This window comes from Eubalaena glacialis, chromosome 2 (genome assembly GCF_028564815.1).
Source record: "Eubalaena glacialis isolate mEubGla1 chromosome 2, mEubGla1.1.hap2.+ XY, whole genome shotgun sequence".
NCBI lineage: Eukaryota > Metazoa > Chordata > Mammalia > Artiodactyla > Balaenidae > Eubalaena > Eubalaena glacialis.
This window is the reverse complement of record NC_083717.1, coordinates 76105021-76122675: the sequence shown is the minus strand read 5'-3', so window position 1 is coordinate 76122675 and position 17655 is coordinate 76105021. Positions and strand designations below refer to the sequence as shown.

Genomic DNA, 17655 nt, shown 5'->3' with positions numbered 1-17655 from the left:
TGTTTTCTTCTAGTTTTATGGCTTCAGGTCTTAGGTTCAAGTCTTTAGTCCATTTTGGTTAATTTTTTGTGTGTAGTGTAAGATAGTGGTCCAGTTTTCCCAACACCATTTATGGACAAGACTGTCCATTCCCCATTGTACATTCTTGCCTCCTTTGTCATAAATTAATTGACCATACATGTGTGGGTTTATTTCTGGGCTCTCTATTCTGTTCCACTGATCTATGTGTCTGTTTTTATGCCAATATTATCATGCTGTTTTGATTACTATAGATTTGTAATATAGTCAGAAAGCAGGAAGCGTGATGCCTTCAGCTTTGTTCTTGCTTTGGCTATTCAGGTGTTTTGTGGCTCACTTTGGTAAACAGAATGAGTAAAAGCAGAGGAAGAAAGTATCAGAGAATAAGAGAGTTGGGACACTCACGAGAGCACACTGTTCACAGTTTTCTTGCACAATGCTCTCTTGAACTAATGCTGCTAAATCCTTTGCTGTATGTTGCCAAGTTCTTATACCTCTTACAAGGTAGAATGCCTTGCCCCAAACCCCAAGCACATTCTATCTACCCATGTACTAGAAAAATAAGATTCTATTATTACTACAGCATATAAAAAATAGCTGGATGTTTTCACCAAATTAGGGGGCATTTTTAGGATGGATTGACAAAACAAATGTTGCAAATTCTTATGGAGAATTCGCACTTTCCCTTACCATGCATTGTTTTATTGATTTCAAATTTTATAACTATGCTACAAATAATTGCTTCTCCAGTTGAGTGAAAGCACACACATTCCAATATACGTACATATTTTACTATTAGTGATTCAATTATGACCCACTCAAAACTGACGATAACATACCTTATGACACTGGGATTGATGTCTACCAAGAGATAAAATACTTTTTTTCCCCTTAACATCAGCTGAAGACAGATCACTATAAACAAACCAAACAATGACCAGTCAGGCATTAAACCCAAAGAAGCTATTCTTTGTCCACTATTTGGGTGTTAAAGTAGTACTCAGTAATACATTGAGACAGGACCAACTGTACGTTACCACACAAAGCCCAGATTTTATGTTTAGTCCTACTAATAGATGAATTAATGGACTTTTTTTCTTCTTCCACATTAACAAGCAAGTAAGCTTATTATCACTGGAGCCTGTGGCCAGGTGGGAGAGCTTACACCAAAGTGGAAACCTTTGGCCGTAAGCTCTGGCCGTGTCTCTTCTGTAATTTCCAGTGAAGTCCGAGTACTGCTGTGGGAAGATTAGAACACCTATATCACTATGCAAATGTTAGCCATGTGTATGCAAGTAATTAGAACTGAGAGGAGGATATGTCAGGCTATGATTTCTGTACTCCTGCCCAGGCGAAAAGAGAGGTGTGTATGTGGTGGCTGTCCTAAGTACAAGAGTTGGTTTCAACTGGTGGAATGTGGTATAATCCCTAGGGTTTACACCTAGGTACACTATAAACCCTAGGTATTCCACACCAGTTACCTGGATGAGTATGAGTGAGTACTGAGAGTGATGTAAGTTCTTCCTGTCCTTTGTTGTGTTTTCTCATGACTCCTTTGTTAAGAGCTCACAAGGGAAGAGCTCAATATGGGTTGTACTCAGATACAAGTGGGTTTAAGTTTTGAATGATGGATAGGATTTTGATTCTGAAAGGAAAGTCATGAGAAATGAAGGAAACAGCATAACCAAGACAAAAGAGAAATCTGAGATCTGGCTTGTTTCCTTCTCAAATTTAACTGGAGCAGACTATGTGCTCATTAGTAGGGAAGGTCAGGAAGAGAACACTGGAATAGATTATGCAGAATGGGCTGCAGGGATGAAAGTTAGTTTTAATCTAAGAAATCAAGGACTACACTGATGTGCTGAGGTAATACTAGGAGTGCGAAGGCATTACTCCAATTAGTAGGTCATGGCAGTCAACCATTTCCTGTAAGAAAGAAACTCATCTAGGTCAATGTTACTTTTGTATGTTTGAAAGCACAATCTAGTGACATCATTTATAGGATTTAAAATCCCCCAAAGTATACACCTCCAGCCCTATACTTTTCTTAAGATCTCAGTGACTGTTAATAACATGAAAAAAGTTTAAACAATAATTTACTCAAGAAACAGAAATTTCTACAACCATTGTAAGTTTACTATCAACATAACCTGTCTGCTAACCAACCATTATGTTGAACCTCCAAAATAAAAAGGTATTGATCTTGACTCATTGCAATTAAGAAAAATCCTAATTATGTAACCTTTGGTAATTAAGCTTCTAAATCTGTAAAAGGGGAACACAGTTCTTCCAGGGCTGTTGTGAGGATTATCTAGAAGAATATATGTAACACAAACAGCACTGATAATGAAGTTAGTGATGTTGGCCATTATCTTACATAGATCAGACCTGAGCACTGATTACTTAAAAAATGATGAAACCTATTATATAACATGCTTCTACAGCTAAAAAAATAGGGGGACAGTGCACAATATAAAGATCTTTTTTAGTACTTTAATAGGTTTATGAAAAGCTATTTTGCTGATGATTACTGCTAACTCTATTAATTATCTCTCAGCAGAGTGAGAGTGAAAGGACAGCTTCACATTGAAAAGGGTTGAATTGGGAATGACCACAGGATGGGGCTGTAAAAGCCTACTTCTACTACATGATAAACATTCTCCCTCTGTGACATTTTAGAAATGCCACTTTCTTCATCATATATTCCTAGATTGACAAAACTTTTTCCTTCAAGTACACAAAGATATGGGCTACATTTAATAGGACTTTTTATTGAAAGTCTAATAACTGGTAAGATGTAGAATATTCTAAAAATGAAACCTGACTGATATGGACAATTTAAGAAATTTACATGTAAAGACTACATTTTGTTGTTTAATTTTTCCTAGTTGAGTTGTACTTAGATTTTTCACACCAATAATTACCCTTGGTTTTGTACTTTTAAAAAAATGATTTTTGTAAGGAAAGTTCTAGTCTGGAATTTTGGTCTTGCCCCCTGCTAATGCTTTCATCAGCTAAACTAACAAACAATTGATAAAAACTAACTTTACTGAAATGAATGCATTTTTCTAATTTCCTTTGCAAGGAACACAGTGCTCTTTCAAAATGCTTATCTAATATCTATCTCCATATTGCTAGCTTAGCAGCTCTAGCAGTTATTACTCACATTGAGTTTTAAAATGAATTTATTAAAGAATGGTCCTAGGAAGGCCACAATGTTTGATTTGTTGTTAAAAAAAAGTTCTGTTTCTTCATGCTGTATAATAAGGTAATGTAAGAAGGTACAGAATTATAAGCTTCTTTCTAGTGGAATTCTCTGATAGTATGGCACAGTGTAGTCATTTCTGCAATGCTAGAATAAATTTAAAAAAAAGTCTCTTCTATGCTTCTCTTCAAAAACTGATGAACAATAACAGGATGGCATTAAAAAGCCATTTTTTTCCTATTCATTCTGTAGTATTGGAGCCAGTATCTAGGAAACAAACAGAGGAGAGAAACAGTAAATTCAAGCAGCAACTTAAATATGTTGAGAAAATCTTTCTTTCAAAAGTAAAACAGGAACTAATGGTGGTGAAGAAGGGGAGACAAGGGTGGAAAGGAAAAGCTGACCACAGTAATATCTTGTGTACGTAAATGTCTTTTTACCTCTGCCTTAAAAGGAAAGTTAATGCTTAGTCTCCATATTTATGTTAAGAAAAATCAAGTTATACTACATTTGGTTCATATAGCTGCTATACTTTTTTTCCAAGTCCTCTACTGTCCAAAAATTTAAAACCACAAAGGAGTATAACATAGAAGAGAATTGTTTTAATTCCTGGCGAGAAAAATACCAAAATTCTAGCCACTATCAATCACTTTCTCTGCTTCTCTATTTGGAATTGAACTTTATTTCGCAGTAGTACTGCATTTATCTGGTTACTAAGGAATGGTATTAATTATTACTTAAGCTTCTACCTCTAAATGCCACAACCATTTATATTTTAATGATTGATTGATTGATTGTATTATTTTCTGCTGACAGACACGAGTGCATGGAACACAATCTAAGCTTTTCTTGAATACTCAACAATCTTTTCTTTGAAGAACAATTACTATACTGTGCTGTAAGTGGGGCAAGTTCCTCAGAAGCCACTGCACTAGGTAAGGCTGATTGATTTGTATTTTATATCCACTGAAGTTTGAAAAAAAAACAAACAGATAATCTTGTATCTTTAAGAAGTAAGAGAAGAGAAATACACTCTAAGGACTACCTGTAAGTAAAATACATATGTTTACATGGACTCTTTGATATTATTGTTTGCTCAGGGGCCTTCACTGACTTTTTGGTTCTTAGCTATGTTTCAAATGATTGATTGATTGACACTCTACTAGGCTACATCTGTGCTGTCCAATGTGGTAGCTACTGGCTAACCACATGTGGCTATTTAAAGTTAAGAAAATTAAAATTAAAGCATTAAATTTCTCAGTTGCCCTAATCCATTTCAAGTGCTTAATAGTCAGACGTGGCTATTGGAGGGTATAGACAGGAAACATTTCCATCAGCATGAAAGTTTTATGAACAGTACTGATCCATATCATTAAGTCATTTTGATAGTGGTCTAGAAATTATACATTAATGCTCAAATTCTATAGTCTACTAAAAATTTGAAAACCTAAGGGTGATAATTTAGCCTAAATTATAAGAAAGACATGAAAAAAAGTATATATTATCTGACATACAGAAATGTTATCTGTGATCCAGGAACTATAAAATTATAAACATAGATTTTTTTTTTTGTTGTTACAGCAAAGAACAAAGTATTTGGTAATTATATAAAAAAGTCATCTTAATGGTCTTAGAAAGATTATCCCTCCTTAACCTTCCGAAATGTATGAGCCACTGTAACACTGCTAGTTTCCGAGACTCTGACATCTGGAAGAGATGATTTCTTTAAAAAGGGATAAAGGTATATAATTTCAGGCAGCTATCAAAAACCAGGTTTAAGAGAATGACTTGTGTGTGAAAAATGATGATATATTTGCAAATGAGTATGTGCATACATATATATTACTGTAAAGATATGTATATAAAGACTAGAAGGTTATACATTAAAACATTAAGTGATATGTTATCTCCAGATGATGTTACAAATGACGTCTTTCTTGTGTGGTTTTCTGTCTTTATATCTTTTCAGTGATAGGGCATTTCTTTGAAACCCAAAACATAAAAACAAAAAAACCTAACCTACAAACTGAGCAACGTAGGGTACTGCTTTCTACATTTCTCTTTCTCTTGCTTTTCAAAATTCCCCTTCTTGGAAAGTGACTGACAGTATTCTCTAATTGCAGGAGTAGCTGCTTTAAACACAAATTGTTCAGATTACAAAGTAAAAGTAAGTATATTTCAAATACAATTTATATATTTAAAATTCAATTAGCAAAAAGAAAATAATCATGGAACAGAAAGCAGAGGTGTATAGTTTTTGAAACAAACATTTAAGGACCTGAAGAAGTTCCTAGGTCTGCTGTAAAAATATCTGCATGTGACAGATCAGAGGCCTAGATATTTACCATTATGACTGACTGATAAGGCTCTGATGGTTATTTGAAGTCTTTTAAATAATCATTTTTAAAATATAAAATGTATAGGTATCCAACAAAACAGAAACCATAGGATAAACTGAAATTAAACACTTCCTTAAAGAAAAAGAAAAGCTTTAGAAACACTTCAAATCTGCAACTGAAATAGGGAAGAAAAGCTTATTAATATGCTTCCCCCACCCCCGCACACAAATTCAACCTGTAGAAGTAGTCTATGTGTCATATGAAATGTTTATACCTAAAGTTAGTAAGAGGACTATGTGAGATCTGGAATCCAGAATCTAGCTGAGAAAGAAGCCTGGTCTCTATCTGGGAGTGGATCATTGGCCATTTTCTCCCTTAATTTCAGATGAAAATTTTCTAAAGACTCATGAAAACAAGATTTCAAGTAGCTTTGCTTTCACAGTAATTAGGGCAAACACTTACTTTTACCATCACAGGCTACAATTTTCACTTTATCCACTTTAATAAGTTCTGTCACCTCTCTGAATTCAACATCATTCAATACAAAAGTCCACACATTATCGCAGAATCTGTATGTATTTAGAGAGCCCTTTAAAACAAAACATTTAGACAAACCATGAAAAGTCATTTTTTTCCCCCTCACATTTTTCTCCAGACAATTTAAGAAAAACCTAGCTACAAGTACATAATTCTCAAAATAGGATGAAAATTAAGGAAAATCTTAAGCAAGCAATCTTAAGTGTTAATCATACTATCACTTAAAGAAAAAAATCCTAGATAAATTTGCTAAGGGAAGACACTGGAAAAGCCTGCAAATAAATTACTTACCTGAAGAAAAACTGAATGGAAATTTGCATCTGTATTTCTACTGCCCTCATGTGGCTAAATTATGAAAGTTCATTTGCATTTTTTATATAAATACTTTTTAAAAGCAATCTATTTTATTGTGTATGTTGATTCTCTGAATTTGTACAAAAGCAGGGAATTCCTAGAAACATTAATTTTAATCCTGTGACTTAGCTCAGATGAATTACTGTATTAGCCACTAAAATTAAAACATTATTGTCCTGTGCAACTGACATTCTTCTAATAATTAATACATATTTCTCCTAAAAAAAATTTTATCTGAACATTAAAAGGAACTTTTTGAAAAGTGTGATGAAGGTGCAAGGGTGGACACCAACAGAATATAATCAAAACCTGAGCGATATATACATGCACAAGTCTTTACATATGAAATTTAGTATTCAATGAGACATTTATATGCCTTCAGAAAAAAAAAAAATTCAGCACAAAACTGTTCCCTGCAGTGTTACTTGTAATATCAAAAATTGAGTTCTCATTAATGGCTTAAGTTAGAATCATTAGGGAAATTATAATGGCTACGAATGAATAAATTTAATAAATAATGAATAATTACTATTTGTTAGACTATACTAGGCACTAAGGATACAATGGTAAGCAATACACGTATGATCCCTGCCATCCAAGAAGCTCAGGTTAGCAGGGGAGATCATTAAAACAAGTAAATACATAGTGTAACAGTGCTATGAAAGATTGTTACTGGGTACAATGGGGGTACAGGAGATAGGACAGAGGAAGCTTGAGTCCCAAAGAATGAAAAAGAGTCAAGGGAAAGGTGGGACACCAGAAAGAAAGACAAACACTTGGAATGGGATAGTAAGTTCCTGAAACGAGAATATGACAGGAGGTCCTAAGGCGAAAGAGATCATGGAGAACCTTGGGAAAGCTTTTCCCTATTGTGAGGGCATTAGGACGTCAATGAAGGAGTTCAAGCAGAGGAGTAACATGATGAGATTTGCATTTTTGGTGATAACATGAACAGACTAGAGGGGAGTCTGACTGGAGGAAGGAGAGCAGCTAAGAAGCCGATAGCTTTTAGCTGGCTGAATCAGACAGGTCAAAGTGGCTGGGCGATAGCAGAGGCAAGGGGGTAGGGAAGTGGAGAGATTTTAAAAGGTAGATCTGTCAACGCTTGATAACCAACTGGATATGGTCGGGTGGGGAAGAGAGAAATCTTTGTTATTCCCAAGTTTCTGGCTTGTGTAACAACGCATTCATAGAAAAAACTGGTTTGGGAGGAAAGTTAAATTCGAGTTTCAGCTACATCTTACCATATCCAGTAAGCAGCTGGAGTGTAGAAGCAAGCATGGGAGCATATCAATTTTAAAGCCAAGGACTGGATGAGATCATTCAAGAATATGTGGAGCCCTAGATAACCCTTAAGGAAAACCAGCAATTAAGTGATACTAAGTGATACAAAGTAGCCTGAGAGAGGGGCCAGAGAATAGGAAAAAAAGCCAAAATAGTAAGATTTCAAGGGAAGTATGGGTTTCAAAAGAGACTAATCAATAGTATCACTAATTATGCATTAGATTCAGCAATAAATAACTTGGCAAGAGAAGTTTCAGTGGAGAGGTGGGAGTAATGCATAGAAAATCACTCAGGACATATTATTAAGTAAAAAGATGCAGAGTTGTAAATGTAAAGAAAAAACTTTTTTTAATTAGATCTGTTCCTTGACTCTAGTTTGAGCCGTTGGAAGGCTGAACAACCAAATGCCAACCTCAACGTTCACTTCTGGCTTGTGTATAATCAATGATCCTATAAGTGTGTAGGTTACTGTCATATCCAGTTGGTGGCAGATGTGTCAATAATTTGAACCAGGCAAGTCACTGCTATTTATGATTAGCATGTGAACATTCAAATATGCTGAAATTCTGTTCTTTATATTAAAAATTTCCTTCTATATGATAGATAACATGTGGCTAAACTGTATCTTTAATGCACCTCTAATAAATACATCTATTTTTTACATATATCTACTGAATAACACTTTTTTAAAGTTAATTTACCTTTAGCTAAAGAGATCCAAACTAGAAACCTACCATAATACAACTAGAAGACCACTCAGGCCTTGTGAACCCTACGACTCTGATAAGTAGTCAAACAAATTTTCTACATGGGCAAATATGTATCAACATGGATCAATTTAGAATTAAAGGATCAGGTTCTGAATGACAAACTAGGCACATTTGTATGTATGGTTGTACAAAAAGGAAACTGCGCCAGCATTATTACTGTTAAAAATTCAAGAATCCACTGATAAAATTTTATAAAGACACGTTTTACTCCAGATAATTGTTAGGCATGTGAAACTGATGTGACTTATTTATATGAATATAAAATACATGCAGATTTTACCCCTTCACTAAAATAAGGGGCCTGTCTTCTTTTGTCCTGTATACCCAATATCCAGAACAATGCCTCGTATTTAATAGGCATTGAAATGTTCGTTGAATAAATAAATTTTTCTTTTGTGTTTTTCATCACAAACTAAAACCAAAAACCCCAAACACTGACGTTCTCTTAAATGCAAATTAACATCTATATTCTTTTCATTTGTTGATTTTCATATCTTTTAATCTGAATTTACCATCGAATTGAGAAAGACAGTTTTGTTCAGTTTGGGATTACTGTTCAAAGTACAAATGATTCAAATGAGACCAAGCTACCAGAAGAGACCATTATCTGCCAACAGGTCAGGTCTTTATAAGCCATGTTATCTAAGAGTAGGTGGGAGGCAACGTGAAGTTTCTAGAAATAACTCTGAACTTCCCTGGTCAGAGTTTAAAAAACATAACTGATCCTTAGAGATTACTCTCACTTACCTTCAATCCTGCAGCTAATGTTTCAGACATTTGAAATCTCAGTAACTCTTCAGGGAAGGTAGCCAAACATACATAGGCTGATTTGTGAAACAATGGAATAAGAATCTAAAAACAACTCTGTATCTCACATTAAGTGGATGAACTTAGTATATAGACTATTTAAACATCAAGCAGGATTCAGTTGTTATCAAACAAGTTCCAAAGTTTGATTAAGCCATCTCTTTATGATTAATAAATATGTAGGTGTCCTAAAAAGCACTATTGTAACAACCATGGTGCAGCTTCTAGATTTAAGAAAATATACTTACCCTGAAATTGACTCTGTTCCTGACCCTCTGTGCCAACGCTGAATTTATAGCCTTATCAAACTGAAGTAGAACTTGAAGGGCAAGTTGGGGGGTAATCTGTTGAGACTGAGAAAAAATAAAGGTCATGAATCTTCTTAGAGAAGAACATTAAAGAAAAAATAAAACAAAAATACATGAATTATCATCTAAAATTTAACTGAGGTTAACCAGAGCCTCTAAACTAGAATCCCTTATTCTTTTTTGCCATAACTGACAACTAAGAAGCAAAGCCTGACAATATTTTCTTGCATTATCTTGACACAAACATAATTTTGAAAAGAAAACATGCAGTGATGTTACAACACCAGGACAAAACTTTGTCTACCACTCCTTCATAGTATCTGGAAAGAAGTGTTCGATAAATTGAAGGAACCAAGTTTCTTTTAAATAAAAAACTTGGGACCAATAATATGTTAAAAAAAAAAGTCTAATCTTATCAAAGCTCAAAATATATGAAAATAAATGGAAATATGTAATATGTTCTTGGATGAGAGGTTTACATAAAAAGGTTAATTTTCCTAAAATTAAAATATAAATTCAAAATTCTAATTTAAATCTCAAGACTTGTATTAACTTATCCAAAGTTATCTTAAAGCTACATAGACTATGCCATTCCCATAAGTATGAGAACAAGAATTATTATAGATCCATCTAAATAAAAATGTTGATTTTTAGTCCCTCACCTGTATAAGCTCATCGAGGCTCTCCTGAAGACTGTTTCCCAAAGTGGTATTTCTGTACAACTGATATGCCATGGCTTAGGAGGGAGAAATTCTTTTTCTTATTCAGGCTTGCATTGATATCCTAAAAATTTAATATGAAAGTATTAAAAAAATTATAAATTACGTATGTAACATAGGCACTTCATATTTTCTAATATATACTATTAGCATACTATATAATAACTGAGGAATTACAAGGAATAGTTAAAAATAGTTTTTCTATTTTTCTATTATTTCGACGTAGGCATTTATACTCCTTTGTACAAAGTATAGATATATATATTAAAATGTACATCTTTACCATTTCTTTCAAATATCTACCTTTTGACCTAGTCTAGAATTTACCATGTACCATTCTTTTCTACTTACTGTCAAGTCACTGATCCAATCTTCAGCTCACATTTGAATGCCTTCCCCTTCATTTTCCTTTTCTCTTAAAATTCAGTATTTATAGACTGCCTACCCAGAAGATAGCACTGTGATAGGTACCATGGAAAGGAAGATAAATAAAGATACACTTCTGACCCTAAAAAATTTATACTTTAGAAAAGGTAACAGACACATAAAAAAGTTAAATAGAGAATAAGAACTGTGATAGAGATTATACAGTTATTATGGAGGCTGCCTGTGGACTGAACGAGTTGGCTCATGAACGCTTCCTGATTCTTCAAGCTAGACTTTAGCCAAGCAAAGGAGGAAAGTCATCTTAGGCTGAAAAAATAAATAGAATGAGTAAAGCCACAGAAGGATGAAATAATACAGTCCGTAGACAGAACTATAAATTGTTCCATATTAGGGTATAGGTATGAATAGGAAGTGGTAGGACATGAGGCTGAAAAAGATAACATGGATGGATTTGTCAGGAGAGGTGCCAGGATTTTATAGTGCAGGTAATGGGGAGCCCCTGAAGCTTTCTAGACAGGAAAGATCAGACAAATGGGCAGCAATGTAAACAATGTACTCAAGTGCAAGATTAGAAAGTGATGAGGGATGAGGGCTCGAAGAGGGTGCCAGCAGCACATATTCAGCAAATACTGAGCTTTTACTATATGTCGTGTATTAGATACCTGACCTCATGGCACTTTCAGTTTAGAGAGACAGGTGTATTCAGGAGTAAACATCAGGTAAAACTCAGCAAAAATAATAGTTATCAGTCTTCACGTTACACACCTTGTGAGCATCTGATACACCTGTTCATTTCTGCCTTCTTGAAGTCTTTTCTTTGGCTTCTGGGACCCCACACTCAGTTTTCTCCTCCCACCTCACTGGATAGTACTGTTTCTTGTTTCCTTCTGTTGGTTGCTCCTCAGCAATCTAACTTCTAACTACTTGAGTGCCCCAAGGCTTCTCATGTCTTCTCTATATGCTTTACTCCCGTAGTTACCTCATCTAGGCTTATGGCTTTAAATACGTTCTATTTATCTGCTGATGACGTGCAAACTTACATTGCCAGTCCTGACCTTTTATATGCCCATGTTGCCATATATAAAACTGCCTACTTGACACTGGATGGAAATATGAAGTGGTAGATCAAATTAAATTTGTTACAAACCAAATTCTGGATACTCCTCCAAACCTTTTCTGCCCTCAGTTTGTCCACCTCAATTAACAGTAAATCTAGTCTTCCAGTAAGACGGCCCCAAAACCTTATAGTCAAATTCTCTCTCACCCTGCGTGCAATCTGTCAGCCAATCCTTTCAGTTCTTCCTTCTGAATATAACCAGAATCCAACAACTTTGACCATCTCCACTGCTAGCACTAAGTCACCATCAATCTGTCACTAAGATTTATGGTGATAGCCAAGTAAGGCGTTTCCATCTTTCTACCCTTGTCTATCCCACCCCTGCCCCCAGAGCAGCCACGCTGAGCCTTTTAAAACACAAATAAAATCACATCACTCATCTATTCAAAACCTCCCAAGGCAGCATTCTATCTCAGAGTAAAAACCAAGGTCCTCCTAATGGTTTACAAGGCCTGCATGATCTGGACCCCCCCACCCCCACTACCTCTCTGAACTTGACTTCTTCCACGTAACCCCTCATTCACTCTGCTTCAGCCATACTAGTCCCTTGCTCCAATATGGCAAGATGTTCTTGCTTTAGGGCCTTTGCACTGGCTGTTCTTTCTGTTTCAAATGTACTGCGCAGATACCTGCAGGGTTTACCTCTCATCTGATTCAGATCTCTGCTCAGATGTCACTTCATCAGAAATGACTTTTGTGACCAACCTATAAGAAAGAACTACCTCCCTTCCCCTTTACACTGCTTTATTTTCATTCATATCACTAATCGAAGCTGACATATATATGCTTATTCTATTTCCATCCACTAAAACAGACGTTCCCCAAAGATAGGACTTTTGCTCAGTTATATATTTACCATCTAGAACAATGCCTAGTATGAATTCAATAAGTATTTGTTAGTGAATAAATAACCTGGTGATATACCAAAATGCTAATATCAAACTGTATGGCACTTAGATGCATTTATAATAGGTTTTCTACTTTACTGAGGAAACGGAAGCAATGAAAACTTCAACTCTCAAAACTACATCTAACCACCTACCAATATCTACACCCATATACTCTGCCTGTCACTATAGTCAAACTATCCATGCTGTTACCTAAATACAATCCTTCTACCTGTGGATCAGGTCCTATCCCCCCTATTACGGACAGGATATTTTTCCAACAATTCAATTATTCCTTCTATCCCTGTCAAATTTCCCATCTCTACGGATCCTTCCCATCAGCAAACAAACAGGCGGCTACTTCTCCCATCTTAAAAAAAACAGTCTCAACTCGCTTCTCTGGCCAGCTACACTCTATTTCTCTATTCCTCTTTGCAGCAAAAACTCCTGAGTTGTCTGTACTCACTGTCTCTCATTCCTTTTCTCACATTTTCTCTTAAACTCACTCCTTATACAGTTTTGCCTCAAGCACTCAAATGAAACAGATGGTGAAAGTCACCACTGGCAATGCTAAAACTAATAATCCTCAATTCTTAGTTCTCATCAGACTTAATCATTTGACATGGCTGATTACTCCCTCCTCTTTGATAAAGGATCTTGGCTTAGCTTCTGGGACAGTACACTTTTTGGGTTGTTCTCTTAAACTCACTGGTTCATCCTTCTCAATATTGTTTGTTGCACCATTGTAAAGCAATTATACTCCAATAAAGATGTTTAAAAAAAAATATTGTTTGTTGGTTGAGGCTCTTCTCCCTTAACTCTTAATGTCACAAGACACCTCTTTGGTTCTCTGCTTTCTGTCTACACTCGTTCCTTGGTGATATCGCTTTGTGTCATGGTTTTACATACCATTGCTGATGATTCCCAAATTCATATACTAGAACAGACCTTGCCCTGAACTCACTCTGGATCCAACTGCCTACTCAACATCTCTATGTGTTGTCCTTCCCATCTCAGTTGATATAACTCCATACCTCTATGCGCTTAGGCAAAAACCTTTGAAGTTATTCCCGACCACCCCTCCCTACCCCGAGTCTGGCCATCTTACCTCCACATCCAATCCCTAGCATAATCTGTAAACTCTACCTTCAATATGGATTCAGAATCCAACCATTTCTCACCATTTCCGTTGTTATCACCCTGGTATGTGCCGCCATCACCTGTCATTGGGATTCCTGAAATAGCTTCCTAACTGGTTTCCCTGCTTCCATGCTTGCCCCCTAGATTCTAATCCCAATTCAGCAGTCAGGTGATCTTTTAAAACACAGGTTAGAACATATCTCTTCTCTGTGCAAACCTCCCATGGTTTCCATATCATTCAGTCCTTATAATAATCTGGCTACCCATTATCTCACTGACCTCATTTGCCATCTCCCCCTTGTTCTTGCTCTTCTCCAGACAAACTGCCTTCTCCTTGTTTTTCTTAGAACATGACAGACACGTTCCTGCCTATGTAAGCCTTTGTAAAGGCTGTCCTTTTTACCTGGAATGCTCTTCTCCCAGATATCCTCTTGTTTTTCTTAATTCCTTCAAGTATAGCATGTACTTAATGAGGCATAAACAGACCACCATATTTAAAACCCCAACTCCCACCTCCACTCTGGAACTGCCCAATCCCCCTCACCCTGCTATGTTTCTTTGATGGCACCATCACCTTCTAACATGTTATATAGTTTCCTTAGTTTAATGTTTATTTTCTGCATCCTTCAATAGACTGTACGACCTACCAGGGCAGGGACTTTGGTCTGTTTTTGTTCACTGAAGTAAACCAGGCATCTAGAACAAACACTACCTGAGACGTAATAGGAGACAATTAAATATTTGTTCAATAAATAAATGAAGACAAAAAAATCAGTTAGTATAATGTGTGTGGGTAGCTGAGGGGGGGGATAAAAAGGGCAAGAAGGGGTCCCAGTAAGAAGATATAAACTTGACAAAGTGAGAGTACAGAATCTTGTGTCCTGCCCATTTAACAAAAGTCTAAGAGTTACCAGGAAATAACTATAAGTTAATAATGAATTATCAGAAAGAGAAATAATCCCATTTACGATTGTATCAAAAAGAACAAGATACTTAGAAATAAATTTAGCCAAAGAGATGGAAGACCTGGACATTGAAAACTGTAAGACAATGATGAAAGAAACTGAATATGACACAAATAAACAGAAAGAAATTCCAGGCATGTGGACTGGAAGAATCAATATTATTAAAATGTCCATACTACCTAAAGCAATCTACAGATTCAACATAATTCCTATCAAAATTCCAATGGCATTTTTCACAAATAGAACAAACAGTCCTAAAATATATATGAAACCACAAAGATGCCAAAATGCCAAAGCAATCTTGAGAAAGAAGGACAAAGCTCGAGGCATCATGTTTGCTGATAGCTAATTCTATCACAAAGCTATAGTAATCAAAACAGTACATTACTGCCATAAAAACAGATGTATAGATGAATGGAATAGAATAAAGAGCCCAAAGATAAACCTACACATGTACAGTCAAGTAATTAACAACAAAGGAGGTGAGAATGTACAATTGGGAGGGCTTCCCTGATGGTGCAGTGGTTAAGAATCTGCCTGCCAATGCAGGGGAACGGGTTCGAGCCCTGGTCCAGGAAGATGCCACATGACGCGGAGCAACTAAGCCCGTGCGCCACAGCTACTGAGCCTGCACTCTAGAGACCCCGCGCCACAACTACTGAGCCCGCGTGCCGCAACTACTGAAGCCTGTGCGCCTAGAGCCTGTACTCCGCAACGAGAAGCCACTGCAATGAGAAGCCCGCGCACCGCAATGAAGAGTAGCCACTGCTCACTGCAACTAGAGAAAGCCTGCGTGCAGCAACGAAGACCCAACACAGCAAAGGAAGGAAGGAAGGAAGGAAGGAAGGAAAGACAATGGGGAAAGGACAGTCTCTTCAATAAAGGGTGCTGGGAAAACTGGGCATCCACATGCAAGAAAAAAGACACTGGACCATTATCATACACCATACACAAAACTGAACTCAAAATGGATTAAAGGCTTGAAATGTAAGACCTAATACCATAAAACACCTAAAACTCCTAGAAGAAAACATAGGTGGTAAGCTTCTTGACACAGGTCTTGGTGATGACTTTTTGAATCTGACACCAAAAGCAAAAGCAAAAGCAATAAAAGCAAAAATAAATAAGTGGGACAGGATCATACTAAAAAGCTTATGCACAGCAAAGGAAACGATAAAAAAAACAGGCTACCTACTGAATGGGGGAAAATATTTGCAAATCATGTATCTCATATGGGCCTGATATCCAAAATATATAAAGAATACATAAAACTCAATAGCAAAAAAAACAAACAATCCAATTAAAAATTGGACAGAACATTTGCAGCAACATGGATGGACCTAGAGGTGATCGTATTAAGTGAAGTCAGAGAAAGACAAAATATCATACGATATCACTTACATGTAGAATCTAAAAAATGATATAAAGAAATTTATTTACAAAACAGAAATCAACTCACAGACAGAAAACAAACTTATGGTTACCAAAGGAATTGGGGAGGGGAGGGGGAAGGGGATGAATTAGGAGTTTGGGATTAACATATACACAATACTACATATAAAATAGGTAAGCAACAAGGACCTACTGTGTAGCACAGGAAATTATACTCAATATCTTGTAATAACCTGTAAGGGAAAAGAACTTGAAAAAACATATATATTTACATATATGTATACCTGAATCACTTTGTTGTACACTTGAGATTAACACAATGTTGTAAATTAACTGTACTTCTATAAAAAAATTGGGCAAAAGATGTGAACACTTTTCCAAAGAACATATACAGATGCCAAACAGGTACATGAAAAGCTGCTCAACATCACTAATTATCAGGGAAATGCAAATCAAAACCACAGTGAAATATCACCTCACACCTGTTAAAATAACTATTATCAAAATGACAATTAATAGCAAGTGTTGGTGAAGATGTGGATTAAAGGGAACCCTTGTGCATTGTTGGTAGGCATGCAAACTGTGGTGCAGCCACTAGGGAAAAGTATGGACGTTTCTCAAAAAAGTAAAAGAGAACTCCCATATGATCCAACAATTCCACTTTGGAGTACTTATCGGAAGAAAAAGAAGACACTAACTGGAAAAGATATATGCACCCACATGTTCACTGTAGCACTATTCACAATAGCCAAGATATGAAAACAACTTAAGTGTCCATTGAAGGACGAATGGATAAAGAAATTGTGGGATGGGAAACAAGATGGCAGAGTAGAAGGACGCGGGTTCACCTCCTCTCACAAAAACACCGAAATCACAACTAACTGCTGAACAACTATTGACAAAAAAAGACTGGAACCTACCAAAAAAGATATTCTATATCCAAAGACAAAGAAGAAGCCACATTGAGATGGCAGGAGGGGCACAATTGCAATAAAATCAAATCCCATACCCACTGGGTGGGCGATCAACAAACTGGAAAATAATGATTACCACAGAGGTTATCTCATAGGAGTGAAAGTTCTGAGCCCCACATCAGGATCCCCAGCCTGGGGGTCTGGCAATGGGAGGAGGAGCCCCCAGAGCATCTGGCTCTGAGCGCCAGTGGCGTTTGATTGCAGGAATTCCACAGGACTGGGGCAGACAGAAACTCCACTCTTAGCACACACAAGGTCTTGTGCACACCAGGACCCAGGGGAAAAAGCAGTGAGCTCACAGGATCCTGGGCCAGACCTACCTGCTGGTATTGGAGAGTCTCCTGTAGAGGTGGGGAGCAGCTGTGGCTCACTGCAGGGACAAAAACACAGGTGGCGATAGTTCTGGGGAGTACTCATTGGTGTGGGCCCTCCTAGAGGCCACCATTTTCTCA

The 17655-nt window shown here is 36.6% G+C and overlaps 1 protein-coding gene across 1 annotated transcript in view; it reads right to left on the bottom strand.

Annotated features, from left to right (window-relative positions):
• Nucleotides 1-848: 848 nt before the first annotated feature.
• The window catches only part of GTF2A2 (general transcription factor IIA subunit 2), a 31847-nt gene continuing 15040 nt past the window's right edge, over nucleotides 849-17655 (bottom strand). Inside the window, exons 2-5 of the mRNA XM_061182058.1 lie at nucleotides 10285-10405; nucleotides 9563-9667; nucleotides 6025-6151; nucleotides 849-3490 (exon numbers count right to left, since the gene is read on the bottom strand). Of these exons, the coding sequence (XP_061038041.1) occupies nucleotides 3465-3490; nucleotides 6025-6151; nucleotides 9563-9667; nucleotides 10285-10356 (330 nt within the window). The 5' untranslated portion in view covers nucleotides 10357-10405 and the 3' untranslated portion in view covers nucleotides 849-3464. The remainder of the gene's footprint in view (nucleotides 3491-6024; nucleotides 6152-9562; nucleotides 9668-10284; nucleotides 10406-17655) is intronic.